At 52.8% G+C, this 16994-nt stretch overlaps 1 protein-coding gene across 2 annotated transcripts; it reads left to right on the top strand.

Moving 5' to 3' along the window:
• Positions 1 to 1142: 1142 nt before the first annotated feature.
• On the top strand, positions 1143 to 16390 carry PRRC2A (proline rich coiled-coil 2A). 2 transcript variants are annotated; one of them, XM_053472454.1, is made up of 32 exons: positions 1143 to 1292; positions 4766 to 4903; positions 5061 to 5238; positions 5419 to 5518; positions 5944 to 6016; positions 6105 to 6248; positions 6348 to 6532; positions 6631 to 6710; positions 6939 to 7078; positions 7164 to 7248; positions 7342 to 7564; positions 7755 to 8046; positions 8172 to 8395; positions 8581 to 8890; positions 9069 to 9270; positions 9418 to 11385; positions 11482 to 11693; positions 11794 to 11894; positions 11970 to 12075; positions 12262 to 12347; positions 12530 to 12691; positions 12772 to 12885; positions 12966 to 13034; positions 13373 to 13499; positions 13661 to 13701; positions 13966 to 14033; positions 14301 to 14496; positions 14653 to 14748; positions 14977 to 15135; positions 15226 to 15311; positions 15411 to 15474; positions 15718 to 16390. In XM_053472454.1, the coding sequence occupies exons 2-32, from the start codon at positions 4792 to 4794 to the stop codon at positions 15841 to 15843; spliced, it is 6129 nt and encodes a 2042-aa protein (XP_053328429.1). In that variant the 5' UTR covers positions 1143 to 1292; positions 4766 to 4791; the 3' UTR covers positions 15844 to 16390. The 2 variants fall into 2 exon arrangements, with proteins under 2 accessions (XP_053328429.1, XP_053328430.1); XM_053472455.1 differs by lacking the exon at positions 12966 to 13034.
• The last annotated feature ends 604 nt before the right edge of the window (positions 16391 to 16994 follow it).

Raw genomic sequence — 16994 nt, 5'->3', positions numbered from 1 at the left:
GACAGCGTTCTCTTCTTCCCTTCAGATGATGATTTAGAGATGCACAAACCTCCTATGATGTAATCACAGCTTCGGAAATGTCATGTTCGGTGGTATCGAGTAAAAAGGAAGTGTCTTGTGCGGTTCTGATAATCTCTACGTGTACAAGAGATGTGAGAATACCGGCGGGGAGAAAATAAAAGTACCCGACCAATGAAATGTTCCTGCTGAGCGGTTCTGGGGCTTTGGATCGAGTTAGTACCTGCGAGAGGGACAGCTCGGTCCTCGGACCCGATTATGGAGAATGTTTGCGGTGTCTTAATGAAGCCCCCACTTTAGGTCCACTTGGGCATCATACCTGGCAACTCTGTGGATTTCACCGGCTCACCCACTCTACACCCACTTCCCCTGCAATGATTGTGAGTATCCCGTGATGTCAGTGGGACCGACCTCTGACATCACCAGGACCGACCTCTGACATCAGCGAGACATCCAACCTGGAAAGTGCTCTCCAAGTAGCCAAAGCCAGAATTTCCCCAGGTGTGCCGGGCACTCACTACAAGATCCATCCCACGCTTGTTTATTCCAGGGAGGTCCTCTGTGGCCTTACAAAGGAGCACCGTCATCTTCTTCATTACGTCCACCAACGACTAACACGATTGTACCTTCTCAGTGATGCAAGTACCTTTTTTTTAGGTATTCCACACATTGGCAGCAGTAAAGGGGCAGACAACAAAAGAAATTAAAAATATAAAACTTTATTAATGTATACGAAAATGAACATTAATAATGATTGGGAATTAATCCATCTTTAACGGCCGTCTATATGTTATGAGAGTACCAACATGGCAGTGCGGGGGAACTCACTGCTACCAGAACAGTGAGAGTACAAATATGGCCTCGATAACGCAATCGGGACCGCAATAGGCCCGCCCCTAATTTGCGTCTCAAACCTCGCCCTGGATTGTACACATTACTTCACAACAAACTAAGCTATTGGATGAGAAACGTGGGCTTGTCGGTTATTGGGTCATCTGTTACTCTAACCACGCCTTTACGTGCAGCTCTACCAACCCATTTCAAGATAGTCGCTGATCCCGCCCACCCAATCAGAAGGCCTGTTGTGCTGTGAGGTCACAAACCAACGGTTTGTGGGCCTCTTTCCTCCATCTTGTCATTAATCCCCCTCCCCCATCGAACTACAAGGCAAGAAGGGGGGGAAAGACAATCCGCCTTCATCCTCTTCCCGGTAGCCTTTCCCCGACCCGAAAACCCGCTCATCGGAACCCCCTCACCCGGCGCGTCGAGCCCAGGTGGGTATGGGGTCCGGGGTACCGGGGTGGTAGCCGCTAGTCTGTATCAAAGTGGGCGCCCCTGTGTAGTCATACAAGACGTAGTGTCGCCATTTTGTTTTCCGTTCAGTTATCTACACCCCCCTTTCGCTTCATGTTTTTTTTCCCCCTTCTCTCTCTCATCCCCCAATTGCCCCATTTGCCCTCCTAACCCCCACCCCCTCCCTGGCCCAGCCGCCGCGTGCAGCGGGTGCATCTGAGGCAGGCTTTTGGGGATGTTGCGCCGGTCAGGATCCTCACCTCCTCCCCATCTCCATCACTTGCTCCAGTGGTACCCAGCTCAGGGGCATTTAACCCCCTCCCCCCCTGCGCTTTCTGCAGGGGGTGCCTAGAATTTGGCTCCAAAATAAAACCAAAAATCACATTAAAGCCCAAAGCTGCCTTTTCTCCATCTTATCGATTATTGATCAGTTATTGGTATAGCCGAGCATCCAATGCTATTAGCTGGGAACACACAAGGGTATTGATGAGTTATTGGTGATCAATAACTTTGCACCCCCCCTAGCAGTCATGTGATTAATGTATATAGTTGTTTGCGCTTTGTATATATATTTAGGATCGTGCGCCGTGTGTTTGATCGGTTATTTCATAGCGAGCGGCCAGGTAATCGATACGCGTGGGAGCGGGACCCTTTATATATAATATAATATGCAATGTATATACTATATCCCAATGATACGGGTTATCGGTCGCGTGTCCGTAGCGCCCGTCACATGGATGTTCAGCCATTAGAAGGGATCGGGCTCTTGGCTGCGATACTGTTGTGATTGTGAGTCTTAATACGATTTTGTTATTTTTTTATTTTTTTTTTGTAATATCTGTTTATGGAATTTCTACGCTTTATATTTTAAAGTTACAAATAATAGAAACCTTAGTTTAGTTTTTTTTAGCTTTTTTTTAAAAAAAATATATATTTTTAAAGCTTTTTATATATATATAACGTATTTTGCTTTTTCTGTGTGTGTGTGTATATATATATATTTTTTTTTCTGTGGATGTAAATAATAAATATTTTCTATTTATTTTGTGATGTAGCCGGTTTGTTGTATGGAACGGATCATCGGCATTGAGTATTTTTTTTTTTAGCGCAGTGATGCTATATTAAATTCTGTATATATGTATATATATGTGTGTGTGTGTATATAATATATATAGAATTCTTGGGCTGTAATATCTATAGGGTGTAATTATCTGGTAATTTAATGTCTGTCGTGTGAATGTGTCGTTGTCCCAGATATATATTGATGTTTTAAATGGTAACTGTATACGTGTGTATATTATGTATATATAATGTATACATGCGGGTGTATATATTACGTATATATGCGGTTATCCGTGGTTTCGGTATATGATAGATATTACCATAGTAACCATCCGGAGACAGACATCTTGCTTTGGAATTTTCTAATATGATGGCTTTATTAATAATCTCGGTTATTATTTTTTCCCGTTTATTGGAGAAACAGCACATGACAAGTAGTGTATAAAATAACAATGTACAGAAACCAGGGGTGAGGAGGGCCCGGTCACAGGAGCTGACAATCTACAGGAATATACACAGAGGGTTCGGCGGTTAGCGGGCCGCCCTTAGATGACCTGCTGAGTACAGATGGAGGCACTATTGGCGGTAGCGTTGTATAGAATTTGTGTCTCTGGTGCGTACTCCATAGGGGGCCGTCAGGTCACAAGTTGTGATGTCACAGCCTGACGGCGAGAGCGTCGGATCAGCTGACAGCGGTCCATGTTTCATCTTTCCGTACCTATATCCTTAAGCAGATGGTTTCTCTGCGCGATGCTCTGCGGGGCCGCTATACCTGGGCCGGCTTCTGCATGGGGATTGAGTGTGAATGAGGGGGCGAATCCCCCGGGGGCGGAAGCCGCGGCCCCCGAATTCCCTGTGTGTTCTTTCTGTGCGGGCTTGTGACGGTCGGTATGAATTACACATGGTACGGCCCCTGTACGTTCTATTCAGTGTATGGATATCTATATGTTTAATGACATTGTAGCCCCCGCCGCTCCTGCATAGATGCCCCTTGTGATAGAATCCTCAATTTGCCGCTGAGCCGAGGAACGCCGGAGAACGCGAGCCCCGTACTTCTGCCCGTTTATCTACATCCGCCAAGCCGATAATACAATAGGGATGCACATCTGCAGTCCTCGAGGGCCACAAACGGGCCAGGAGTTCTAGGTATCCCTGCCTGGAAATATGAAGCTTAATCGGTTTTATTGTGATGTCGTCCTCAAGCTGGCGAAATACTGCTCTGTGGCCCTCAAGGACTGGAGTTCGCTTCTCTAGGACCGCAGCATCAGGGCAAATACAAACTGCCCCGGGGGCCGTACTTCAGACAGACCCGCATGGATGTGTTTGTGGGGAGTGACAGGCTGGGACGTGCGCGGGGCGATTATCCCGGTACCGAGTCCCGTGCGTTGTTATAAGTTGAATAATTTACCACCGCGGTTGGCACGTCCCGACCTGATGTTCAAAGAAGAACGGGGGAGAAAAAATGATGCTCGTTATCAGCGTCGGCCTCTGTATCGTAGCTGTGTTTGTAGGATACCCCCCCCCCCATAGACCGGGGGGGGGGGGTAGAGGGAGAAATGTTTAATTGAAATCAATATTTTAGGGATTTTAGGGAAATATTGTTTGTGGGGCCAAAACCTCCATCACATCTCTCCTCCCCCCCCAAGTTCTTCCGTTGACCCCTCGTAAGGCTGCCGAGCGGCCGGCTTTCCACCAAAGGGAGAAGCAACTTGGTGAGGAGGAATAACTGAGAAGCGATCCCGCTCTGGCGCGTGGTCTACGTGCTGGCTGCGCAGGTTCATGAAGTGACTGGGAAATGTGAGATGATAGAGTTGGGAAATCGATGGAAATCTTCGGATATCCCCGGCTGGTTCTCCTCGTGCCAGAAGCTCTGCGATGGCCGCTTTACCGTTTTATGGGTTTTTTTTATTGGTTTTGGACAAAAAGACTGTAACCGTTCACACGCAGCGGCTGTCCTAGAGGTGGTATCCCTAGGAGGTAGTGGTTCACCGACCTCCCGTGCTTCCGAGCTGGTAGAAACACGAGCCGTCGGTTTCCATGGCACGTCGGATTCTGGCACGTTATCTGGAGTCGGGTTTGGCCAGGTGGCGCTGCACGGTACAGACTACTCATTCACAGGTATTCAGGGCTAGTGTTTCCCAGATCAGCAGTCCATGAACGCGCATTTGGCGCCATACGGGTTCGGGGGAGTAGATGCCCAGCGGCACCGATGGCCCCAGAGACACGGGCATTATCACTGCCCATAAGCGTATGCCTACGCGCCGATTACTCGCCGACTTATATCTTATATGTCTTACCGCGATATCGAGTTCCTTCGTGGCTTTCTGCGTCTCGCCCCCCCCCATATCTCGCCCTAATGTTATCTTTCTGACTTCTCCCTTCTTTGTCGTAGTCCATACTCGATGAGCCTCCCCCGCGATGTCAGAGCGGCCGGGGCAGACTGCAAAAGGGAAGGATGGCAAGAAGTACTCGTCCCTCAACCTGTTTGATACTTACAAGGGCAAGTCCTTAGAGGTGCAGAAACCAGCAGGTGAGCATGCGCCGCCCTCCGTGCGGGAGTCAGAGCGCTGCGACGGGGAGACTGCTGCGCACGTTGCGTTGGGTGCAGGAGACGCAGACTGGGGAGAGCGAAGCCGTTGTGTTTCTCTCTGAATCTTTGCATGACCGGTGTGTCCCTCTCTTCCCAGTCGCCCCCCGCCATGGCCTACAAAGTCTCGGTAAAGTTGCCATTGCCCGGCGTATGCCCCCCCCAGCCAACCTCCCGAGTCTGAAAGCGGAAAACAAAGGGAATGACCCCAACGTCTCAATAGTCCCCAAAGACGGATCAGGATGGGCAAGCAAGCAGGACACGCCAGAGCCAAAGAGGTAATATGGCGGCCCGGCGTTTGCTAATGGAACGGATGAGGGTGATGTGAGTGAGAAGGCTGCTGCAGCCGGTTACGGTGTTTGGTATTACGCGAAGGCTTTATTCCCCTCCTGCTGCTGCATTGACTCTGTGATATATATAATATAATATATATAATATAACGTCTTCTTGTCTCTCAGTACCGATGTCTCTCCAGCAGCGCAGCCGGAGTCGCAGCCACCGCCGGCTACACAGATGCCTGCATCAAGCCAGCCGAAGCGGCCCCCAGTTACACAAGAGGTGACGCTTTCCCCTGTGCAGGGGGGGTCTCTCACCAAATCTGCTTTGCTTTTAGGGTCTCGCTTGGCACGTTTGTTTAGTAGAAACATAGAATTTTCCAGCAGATCGTTCCCATTTGGCCCCTCCAGACGGCCTGTTTTTTCCTGCTGTCGTTGGTCTCGTCTTAGATTCAGGGGCCATATGCCTACCCCGCGCATGTTTCAGTTCATTCACTGTTCTAGAGACAAATGAGGAAGCCCCATTAAGAAGCCCGACTATTTAAGCGCTGGCCCCAGACCTTTACCTTTTAAAAGTCCCGGCTACTGCCTGCTCGTCATTGGACCATGAAGGAGACTCGTTATTTATATTTAACTGGAAAATGTAGAGTTTTGGTTCCGTCGCACGTCCTCCATAACGTGATGGTGACTTTGTTTGGTTTCTTTCAGCCCCCCCCTCCGGCCGCCGCCGCGGTAAAGACCTGGGCACAGGCCAGCGTCGCGCATGGAGCGCAAGGAGATGGTGAGCGAGTGGCTTTCTCTTGTAGTAGTAGATACATGAAGGAGTGGTTCAGTGTCCGTCCCGCTAACGTTTAATCTCCTCCTATCAGGTGGAAAGGCATCAAACCGACCGTCGCCATTCTCTCGCGAGGAATTTCCAACCCTGCAGGCGGCTGGGGACCAGGACAAGAGTGGGCACAACCCGGCCGCCTCCGCTGTGTCGTATGGGCCCGGACCAAGCCTCCGCCCCCAGAGTGAGTCCCTATGCGCGGTGTGAGGCCGTATGTAATATCAGGCGTTGCGATTGGCTGATGTTGGCTAAGCTGACGTTCTCTTTATCTCCCTGCCGTTAGATGTGACAAGCTGGAGGGACGGGGGTGGCAGGGGTGGGCTTGCTCCAGGCTCCCTGGATGGCGAAAACCGCGATTCTTCCTCCGACGCGGCGCACCCACCCAGCTGCGAGCCACCCCCCCGCCCAGGGGTGCCTAACCCCGCACCCCAACAGTTCCCTCCATACCGGGGGATGATGGCACCATTTGTGAGTACCTTCGACCTTCACGCAGTCTCTTCCGTTAGTTTCTCCCCTCTATTTTCTGTTCATTTTATCTACTTTTCTCCTCTTTTCCTATTTTGCAGATGTATCCCCCATACTTGCCATTCCCTCCTCCTTATGGGCCGCAGGGGGCCTTCCGCTTTCATGGACCGGACGCTTCCAGGTGAGGCTAATGACATCATCATGTTTTGGCATCGTAATTACCAGATTATTTGGGTTCTGTACTGTAATGTACGTAATGTTAATGTGTTAATGGCGTCGTGTAGTGCGTTCTTTGAAGAATGTCGTTCTGTTTTGGTTGATGTGGGGTTGCGGGTCCGGCTTTAATGTTACGCTGATTGTTCGGCCCTTGGTTGATAAGCCGATTGTTAATACTCTGTTATGTCTGTAGGTTCCCGCGGTTGGCACCACCTCGTGGCCCTCAAACTGCCCCCAGGATGACTGAGCCTGTGAGTCGCCCGTCCATCTTAAAGCACGACGACCTGAAGGAATTCGATGAGCTTGACCAAGAGGCGGACGATGGTTGGGCTGGTGAGACGGCTTTATTCTTGTGGTGTTTTTTTCCTCCCCTCCTCGCTTCCATCTTTAACGGTGTAATTGGCTTTTGTCTCTTAAGGGGCGCACGAGGAGGTGGATTACACGGAGAAGCTGAAATTCAGCGATGACGAGGATGGGAAAGACACAGACACCGAAGAGAAGAGGTTTGGCCCTTTGATCCGTACCCGGCGTCATTCCCTTCCCTTTCATACCTTTCTCTCCTCTCTCTGGTTATTCACGTACCGTTCCATCCTCAGAGACACCGCGGTCTCTAACAACGAACAACCGCCTGCCGCTCCACCGCAGAAGCCGGAGCCGTCAGATTCCAGGAAGGGATCGCCGACAGAAGACAAGCCTCTTCCCAAGGTAGCCTGGGCCGATGCGCCCCGATCTCCAGAACCCGTACCGGCGCCCGGCTCCGCAGCACCACCTCCTCAGAGGGCTCCGTCTTCCCATCGTGCCGCGCAGCCTGAACATAAGGTCAGCGTCTCTCTATTTGGGGAATAAATCGTTTTTTCCTTCATAAGGAATAGAAGAGGTAGCAGTAAAGCGATGGTTAGGCGCGGGTTGATAGTGAGACGAAAGCTAGAAATGGGTGTGAAATAGAGAAAAAAGAGCTTGTCCTGCTGAGGGGCACCAATCATAGTCTTGGAACGTGGTTTTCTTCCAGGAGAAGCCGGCAGCGCCCCCGGTGGTGGCGCCGGTGGAAGACGACGACGAGGCATGGCGCCAGCGCCGGAAGCAGTCCTCCTCGGAAATCTCGCAGGCGGTAGAACGTGCGAGGAGGAGGAGAGAGGAGGAAGAGCGCAGGATGGAGGAGGAGCGGCGCGCCGCTTGCGCAGAGAAGCTCAAGCGTCTTGATATGAAGCACCGCACCACTGCAGAGGAGCCCGAGCCGCCTGCCGGCGTGACCAAGACCATTAACAACGAAGAGGCAGAGCCCAGAAGCCAGACGCCTCCTGGTACGGAGCACGGTGTGTACAGGGAATGAAATTAAATAGATTTTTTTTTGTTTTGGTGCCAATAGATTCTAAATATCTATTCAGGACTGCGTGCGAAGTAATTATCTGCCTTTCTCATCCTGTAGTCATAGAAGCCCCTGTTGCTGTTGTAGCTGCACCCCAGCCTATTGTTGCCCCACCGTCACCTGAAGCACCTCCGGTGAAGGCAGAGCCATCTCCCCCTCCACGACCTGATGTCAAGCAGGAGCCAGCACCACCTGCGAGCCGCCCTCTCCCCGCGGGACCTTCCCAGGTGGGATACAGCAAGTTCCAGAAGAGCCTGCCGCCCCGCTTCCAGCGCCAGCAGCAGGTACGATGTGGGCTGGTGACGTTTAAAGTGATTATTAGTGAGCCGCTGCGCACCGAGGATAACGATGTCCTGATCCTTTTATGAAGTTTTTGGGGAAGATGCACCGTATATCATCAGTTATAAAGGGCCGAGCCTTTTGCGAGTTGGGAATGTAATGCTGAATACAGGGTTTACTCCTCGTGTAGGAGCAGCTGATGAAGCAGTGGCAGCAGAGCAGAGAACCCACTCCGCCGTCGCCCGCCGGACCCGGTCCCGCTTCCCAGACTCCGCAAGCAGCGCCTCCGCAGGCTGCCCCGAAAGCCATGTACGGCGGGGGCTCCCTGGGGAGGACAACGCCTGTACCAACACCGCAGCCGCCGCAACCCGCTCCTCTTCCACCCCCGCACGTGAGCTACGACCCTCGCTGGGTTATGATGCCGCCGTTTATCGACCCGCGTATTATGCAGGGGAGGCCTTTGGACTACTACCCCCAGGCTGCAGGGGTGCACCCTACCGGTGAGTGCTGGGGTCGAGTGATGCAGGCTGGTGTGTGTGTGTGTGATGTGTGTGTGTGTGTGAGATGTGTGGTGTGTGTGTATGGGGCGTGTGGAGAAAGACATTGGGTTGGAGATGGACTATCTTTCGTAATAGAAACTATAGCAATGTTTTGGGGATTTTTGTGTGTTTTTGGTAGGACTGATATCCCGGCAGCGTTCTGACAGCGGAGGCTCAGGGTCCGACGGTTACGATCGTCACCCATCAATGATAAGGGAGCGAGGAACCCCACCGACAGACCCCAAGCTCATGTGGGGTGGGGAGATGTATAACCCTACGGAGGCACGGCCGCTCACATCTCCACTACTCCCTAATCCAGAGGAGGAGAAAAGGGACATGAGGTAAGACCGATCTGTCCACGTGGGTTGGTGGTTCCTCTTAGCTGTGGGTGGCCAGGCGCCCAAAACATTGTGTGGCAGATTACTTTCTGTCCTCCATCCGGACGTTGGCCATTTTTAAAGGTGTTACTTACTCATCTTTCCTTTCAGGAGTGAAACTCCCCCCGTTCGCGCTCTCCCTCCGCAGCAGCCGCAGGCTCCGGCGTATCTGGGTAACTTCGCTTCCTACGCGGAGAATTCTGTGGCTGCGCCCCAACAGCCCCTTGTTGGGCATCGCTATCCTCTGGATGAGCAGCGCGGGTGGCATCAGCAGCCGCAACAGCCCCCGCCGGCACCGACACCCGAGCAGAGACACGCCGAGGTGGCCCCATCTCAGACTTCTCCAACCCCCACTCCCACCCATCAGCCTCGCCGAGGGGCGGAAGAACCAGTCATACTCAGAAGAGAGGTTTCTGCCGCTTCTGCTCCCCAACCCGAGGCTCCTTCCAAAGCAGAGGTTAGCAGTGGGCGGCATAAGGAAGAAAAGAAGGAAAATGCCAGAGAGGAACCGGCGTCCGAGAGGCAAGTCGGAAGGCCTGATAGGCAAGCTGGCAGGTCTGAGTACCATAGGCCACCACCTCGTCGTGAGTCCAAGACCGAAACGCGCTGGGGTCCCAGGCCTGGAGGGGGTAGGAAGCAGCAGGAGGAGGCAGCGCATGTTGGAGGTGCCCCATCTCAGGCTCCTACCCAGCGCAGAGCCGGTCCCATTAAAAGGGCAGTAAAAAGAGAAGAGACTGCAGTCCGAGATCATCAGGAGGGGAAAGCAAGCCAAGCGCCGCCAGCAGCATCAGAGCCGCAGAAGCCTAGGCAAACAAGCCAGCCTAACCGGGAGGGAGAACCCGCGGCCGCATCTCCATCGCGGAGGAGGAAAGAAACTGCAGCGATGGCTCCGGCCCGCGGCTCTCCAGCGATGGCTTCCACGTCTCGTGGACGTGGTCGAGGGGAGTACTTTGCCAGAGGACGAGGATTCCGCGGGGCGTACAACGGACGAGGACGCGGTGGAAGAGGCAGAAGCCGGGAATTTCGTGGTGGCTATCGGAGAGAGAGCCCTTTTTACAGAGAGGAGGTCGACATCGAGGGCAAGCCAATAAGCGGACCGGGGGGCCGGGAACGCAACGCTAGCGAAACCCGCAGCGAGGGCTCAGAGTACGAAGAGGTGCCCAAAAGGAGGCGGCAGCGCGGCTCTGAGACGGGAAGCGAGACGGAACCCGCTGCGTCCGAAAAAGAGGCTGGCAAAGCGGGACTGCCACAGCAGCAACAACAACAAGGTGACGTGCCGGCTTCCGGCAATCAGCGCCACCCGGAAAAAGGCAGAGATTCTGCGAGAGGACGCACATTTACCCCTAGGGGGGTGCCGTCCAGAAGGGGCCGAGGTGGTGCAGCCGCAGTATCTATGCCATGGTGTTCAAACCCTAAACAGTCCTCGCAGTCTCCGCTTCCTCCTGCCCAGCAACCTCCGCAGCACAAACCGAAGAGCGAGAAAATGCTGCCGGGGCCTGGAGAAGAGCGAGCCCTGATGCCACCGCCACCACCACCCAGGAGAAGACGCCACCACGGTAGAGCCCAGCAGCAAGACAAACCCCCTCGCTTCCGGAGACTCAAGCAAGAGAGGGAAAACGCTGCTCGGGCCGGGAACGGAGGAGGACAACAGCCCCCGGCAACACAGCAGCTACAACCGACCGCCGCGCAGGAGCAGCAGCGGCCGCTTCCCAACGACGAGGACCGGGCAACTGCTCCTCGCCGAGTACACAAGTCTCCCGAACCCTGCAATGCCAATTCCGACCAGGCCAACGAAGAATGGGAAACTGCCTCGGAGAGCAGCGACTTCACGGAGAAGAAGGAGAGAGGAGAAATACCGGTTCAGAACGGAGGCGGCGGCGGCGTCACCATGACCATTCCGGGAGGAGGACGGGAGCAGAGAAAAGACTTGTCTAAGAGGAGCTTCACCAGCCAGAGGCCGGTAATGGAGCGGCAGAACCGGCGTCCCATGCACCCTGCGGGTCAGAGATCAGGGCGAGGAGGAGGTGGCGGCGGTAGAGGGGGAGAGAAACGAGCGTGGCCCTCTCCCAGAAATCGGGGGTGAGTCTGAGCTTTGCCGATTTTTCTTGTTTTTGAGTTTTTTTGCACCCGTGTATAACTCTGTTACAGGGTGCTTATTGTTTCTTTCTCTTGAAGGGGTAGGACAAACGAGGACCGACCACCGTCTTCGGTCCCCCTCCCCCACCCACCCCCCAGCACCAGTGCCGTCTACCGCGTGGACCGTGTGATCCATAGCGACCCTGCGGGGATACAGCAGGCACTCAGTGAACTTGGCCAGAGACACGGCAAGCCGCTTCCTGCCAACCGTAGCATGGATCCCTCTGCGGAGCTCCGCCAACCAAGGCCAGGTGAGAAGTCACGTGAATCCAGACAGCGGAAGGTATACTTCGTAGTGTTTGAAGGCGTCTGGCTGGTACCGTGGCTTTTATCTTTGGGTCTTTGTTTCAGACTCTCTCCTGAGTAACGCTGACCTGGTGAACGAAACGTTTGCTGTCCCTTTACCAAAACGCAACATGCGCCCTCGGAGGGGCCGAGAGAACGCCCCGGAGGTGAGGAACTGGTTATTGGGTGAGTGGCGGTGGCCCAGCCGAAGCTTTGTATCTCATTCTAAAATCTTCTTCTAGAATGTGCATTTTACCAGAGGGTCCGGAAGGGCATGGCGAGATCCGGTCACACGCAACCACCAACCGGTATCGCTTACACCACGTGTCTGGACGCGGGGGCAGACCAGTAAGTGAACTGGGGCAGAGTATAATGGGGAGGCACAGGCTTGGGCTCATAATCCCAGGGTTATGTTTTTCCATAGCGTTTAATAATTTACATTATTCTGTCACATTCTAGCTGCTGTTTAGTTGCTTTACATCTGATGTTTGTGTTCTCTCACCTCTCCTTTGCCATCTTGTTTTCTCTTTGCAGGCGACCGAGCCAAGCTTTGTCCGTCTTATCCCATGGAATCCTGGATGGAGCCTCTGAACACGTATGAAGATCCCATAAACACGGAGGTAAAGGAGTGCCCTGCGCTGTGGGATGGTAGCGCTGCCCGTGTCTGCGGCCCGCATGGTTTATTATAATAGGAGGGCTGGCTGCGTGTTATGTGTAGTGATTCGTGATGTCTGGAGGTTTGTTGGGGGGCCGAGGGAATCGCCAGCTCTAAATCCCCACCTTGGTGTCCCTCGCCCTGCAGATGAGTCAGTCGGACAGCGGGGTCGACCTAAGCAGCGATTCCCAGCTGTCCTCCAGCAGCTGCAGCCAGCGTAGCTCCCCCGACGGGGGGATGAAACCTGACGGGGGCAAAAGACCAGGTGGAGGGATACCCGCCGGACAGCCTCAGCAAGGACGCCCACCGGTAACCTGCTTAATCATTGGCGCTCCCACTCCCATCCCCTGATCCCGGACCTGCGTCTCTCATGTTCTCGATCTTCCCAGGTGGTGGGTCTCCCCCCTGACCCAATCGGAACTGAGCGTGCCCAGAAGCCTCCACCAGACGGCCCTCGCCGACCCGGGACCCCATCCTGCGTGCCGTCTGCCCCGGGCCCCCAGGTGAGTAACTTTCTTATCTCGACTCGTCTCTTTATTCTGGCGTCTTCCGCTTTTGGCTTCCCTGTGGCCTGTTTTTTTAGGAGCCCCGTCATCCTACCGATGGCACAAATCATGGCAGAGACTCCCAAGGCAGCGCTAGCCCGCAAGTGGTAAGAGCGGCTGTACATTTCACCGACCACTCGTGCCCACAGCTTTCTCTTACCCTCTTTCTTCCGCTTTTTAATCCCATTTTCTTCATTCCTTATTTTCTTGTAGGCGTCATGCCCCTTCATTCTTGCTTATTGTTTATTTGCGCATGTATTGATTACCTGCTTCATTCACCTTGTGCAGTTGGGAAATCTCTTCCCTGCGGACCTCCAGTGTGGTCCTTTATTCGCTCCTCGATGAAGGGCGGTGTTTTGATCTCTACTTTGGGAAGGTGGACTGGAAGATGTTTGCGTTTGGTGATATGTCAGGAATAATCCAGTTTTAAAATGACTTTTTTTAGGCAGCCTCCGCTCCTCGGACCTGGGACGTTCTTCCTCCTCAGTCAGCGACGGCAGAGCCTCCGGCGGATCGCAGGCAGCTCTCCCTCTCGCCGGCTCTCCCAGAGGGACCCCGACCTTCGCAGCCAGGTACGGCTAATGCCGTTTGGGGTGAGTATCCATCAGTAATGTGATTCCGCGAGGCTGTCTGTGACTCGATTCCGTTATAGGTTTGGAAGAAGATCGGGTGTTGGGCTGTAATCACCGTTCCTAGCCGTGTGGGTTTAACCGTTTGTATTCCTCTTTTCCAGATGACCGGAATCAGAGACTCTATTCTAACCAGTACTATCAGGTATGAGACCATCTTATTATTATCATATCGCGCCAACCATTTACGCTGCGCTTCTTACGGTATATATACTGACGGACTCAGACGATACGTCGGGTAGAGACCGTATGTCGGCTTGCGGGCTTATAATAGCGAGGGCGCTCATGCTGGGATATCGGCACAGAACGTGTTCTTCCGGCGGCGGCTGCTGCTGTGATAAGAGACAGAAGTCATGTTACACGCATGCGATGTTCCCCTAAGGCGCTGAATAACGCTCCTCCGTTTCAGGTGGACATCCACGTGACCAATGCGGGCAGCGGGTACCGACCCGGGACGCCCTCCCTGCAGCCCTTCAGGTAAGTCCTCCCCACCTGTTCTTTTACTGATGTCCCAAACACTGTCTGGGGTTGATTCACTAGAATGAGATAAATGGATTATGATGACAAACACTCCAGGGTTCCTTCCATCCCCGGACCTCGAGTCTCCCCCGAGCGGTCCGCTCTAGGACTGTAACCGCTTCTTCTGTCTGGTTTCATGTCATTTGTTCCTTGTTAAATATCGTGTTCGCCTGTAACCCCTCCGTCCAGCTCTGCCTTGCCCTCACTTTGTGTCTCTGCCGGTAGGTCGCAGCCTCTGTATCTACACGCCGCTCCGTCGCCCGGCTCGTCGCCCGCTCTGCTCCCAGGCTCCGCTCTCCTCTCTGGCATCGCCATGAAAGGCCAGTATGTGGAGTTCTCGGACCTGGCCAAAGTGCCTGCAGGGAGCCTCCTCTACCAGGCGCCTGCCTTCCTCTACAGCGGCCCTTACTGTCCAGCCCAGGTTAGCACCGACCAGCCGCAGCAGCTGATGCAGGTGGGGGAAGGGTTTGTCCCGTCTCAGGACGCGCGGCTCCGGGGGGCACCGATGTGTTTGATGGTTGCTGGTTGAATGAATGTAGATCATCTCTTACCTTTTATTTTTTTGTTACTCTCTTAGGTCAGACAGGACATGGCTTCGCCATCCGACTACTACTCTCCTCCCCTTCATCACACGGGACAAAGCGGATTCCTACCCCCTGCTCCAGGCCAGCAGGTACTTCCCATGGGATGCTTCGCCATCGTTGTGCCCGTATCCTATCGTCCGTCGTGAGTGTGAATGTGTTGGCTGTCAATGATGCGTGTGCGTGTGTTGGCTGTCAATGATGCGTGTGCGTGTGTTGGTTGTCAATGATGTGTGTGCGTGTGTTGGCTGTCAATGATGCGTGTGTTGGCCGGCCACGACTAGACGGGGATATTTGGATAATTTTGCTCTTCCTTTAAGGTTCTGCTTTCGATGGTGGACTCCACGCTCCCGATGGTGGGATTTGGCTCCCTGCCTTCTGCACCTCAGCAGCCTCCCCTCGTTCCCATGGGACAGACCATGCAGGCCCTTCACCAGGTTTCTGCTGCCGGTCGGAGCCACTCGCATATGAGAAACGAGGTCGGGATCGGAGTATTCCGGTGATTTAATCAAACAGAAGAAAGACGATGTAAACGTTTAATTGTAAGAGGTTTTTTTTTTGTCTTTCAGTATCAGACAAATGCAGCCGATGTAAAGCAACCAGCGGATCATAGAAGGACCGTCGGTGGACCTTGCGTCCCACCACCAGGAGGAAGGTAAATGGAGAGCAGCCGACTGCGTCCGAGCCGTGGTGCTTAGCGCTCTTTCGCTATAGTAACGGTTGTGGCATCTGATCAGAGTGTTTCCTTTTTCAGGGCAAAATCTTCAAATTCGAACTATGGATTGGTCAGGAATCAACGCTTTGAGGTCTATCAGCAGGTGAGTCTCATTCTAGGTCTCCAGTGCCAGCCTTCTCTACCTGAACGGGACGTCATTTAGCAGATCCTACCGTATACCGTTCTATATACATCATAAACGTATGGAATGGCTTTTACGACTGGTAATAATAAAACGCGTAAGCCGGGGAGAGAAGCCATTTAATCTCCTGTTGATGGCCGGTGGGCTTTGAGCCACAGGCCAACTGTCGCTTTCTGTTGTGAACGTTCTCGTCTTGGTCCACAGGCCCTCCCTCCTGATGCTTCACGTTGGACATCCAGATCCTGGGACAGACCCCTGAGCCGGGACGCCGAGACCCTTAATGACAGGGATCCGCAGAGTGGGACAGCCCCTGCTCCTCGGGACCCCTGATGCGCCCGGCCGCCTCGCCTCGTGAAACGTCTCTGCCCCATCCAACTCCAAAACAAATGTCATTGGGGTTCCGGGAGACACCGGGTCTGCAGAAACGAGCAGGGATTAAATATTCTGACGGTCCCCGTCTGTCGACTTCTTTTCTTTTCTCTTTTCTCTTTCCCTGTCCTTTCTTCAGTGCTTTACTGCACCCCCCCCTTTTCTGGCTAAATAAGAGTATTTGTCCCATATGTTCTGTTTATCTAAAAGGAAATTAAAACAAAGTATTACATAATGCTAGATGGATCTGTCTATATTTGTGTGTATAATATATATAATTATATTATATGCACAGACACGTGGGTAGCGTTCTATCTGGAAGGATATATATACGTATATATGTATATATATACACGCGCTATGAATACATACTGTCAGTCATGAATCCGGTATGAACATTCGAATATTAAAGAACGCTTGTATCAAAAAGGTTTTTGAAAAATGTATACTTTGTTTTTCTTTAAGATTCCATGAATTATGAGATTTATTTAAATTTTCTCTGAATTAACACTCGTGTCTTTGTTCATTTTTTTGCCCGGGTCGGTGTAAGCGGTGGGGTCCGACCTCTGGTTCTCAGTATGATCGTAGAAAAGTCTTTTTTTATTGTTTGTCAGCTTTTCTCTACTGACTGGGGGCGAGAGACCTTTTTATTACGCCGACCATGTTTATAAGAAGCTTATAATAATTTAATTATATATATTCTGCCGCAATGAGCGGCTGATTTACATATTGCTGGCACCGGCTATCCGGGTCCTCATTAGCCGTAGAACGTGCCCGTCAGGCCTGTGGGCTGCCGGTAATAGTTGTAGCCAACGCAGACGTAGCGATGCCGCCGGTGCAGTCGGGATTCCGCAGGCTTCAAACATTTATGGAGTTAGAGATGAGATGATTTGGTTTAAGTTAAGATAACATTCCCAGCAACCTCGATGCAGCCGGGTGAGCGACCGTATACCATGGCGATGTAACTTCGCGGCTGGTCATATCACGGAGCGTCGTATATCATCATATATCTGAGGAAACGGGTCGTATGAAAGGAAGTTTGATGACGGTGTCCCTGTTTTTTGGAACTTACGTTTTCTGGCGTTGTCCGGGTCAGCTGTAGCAAAACTGTT

The sequence above is a fragment of the Spea bombifrons genome, chromosome 8 (genome assembly GCF_027358695.1).
Source record: "Spea bombifrons isolate aSpeBom1 chromosome 8, aSpeBom1.2.pri, whole genome shotgun sequence".
Classification (NCBI taxonomy): Eukaryota; Metazoa; Chordata; class Amphibia; order Anura; family Pelobatidae; genus Spea; species Spea bombifrons.
This window is presented reverse-complemented; position numbering and strand designations above follow the sequence as displayed.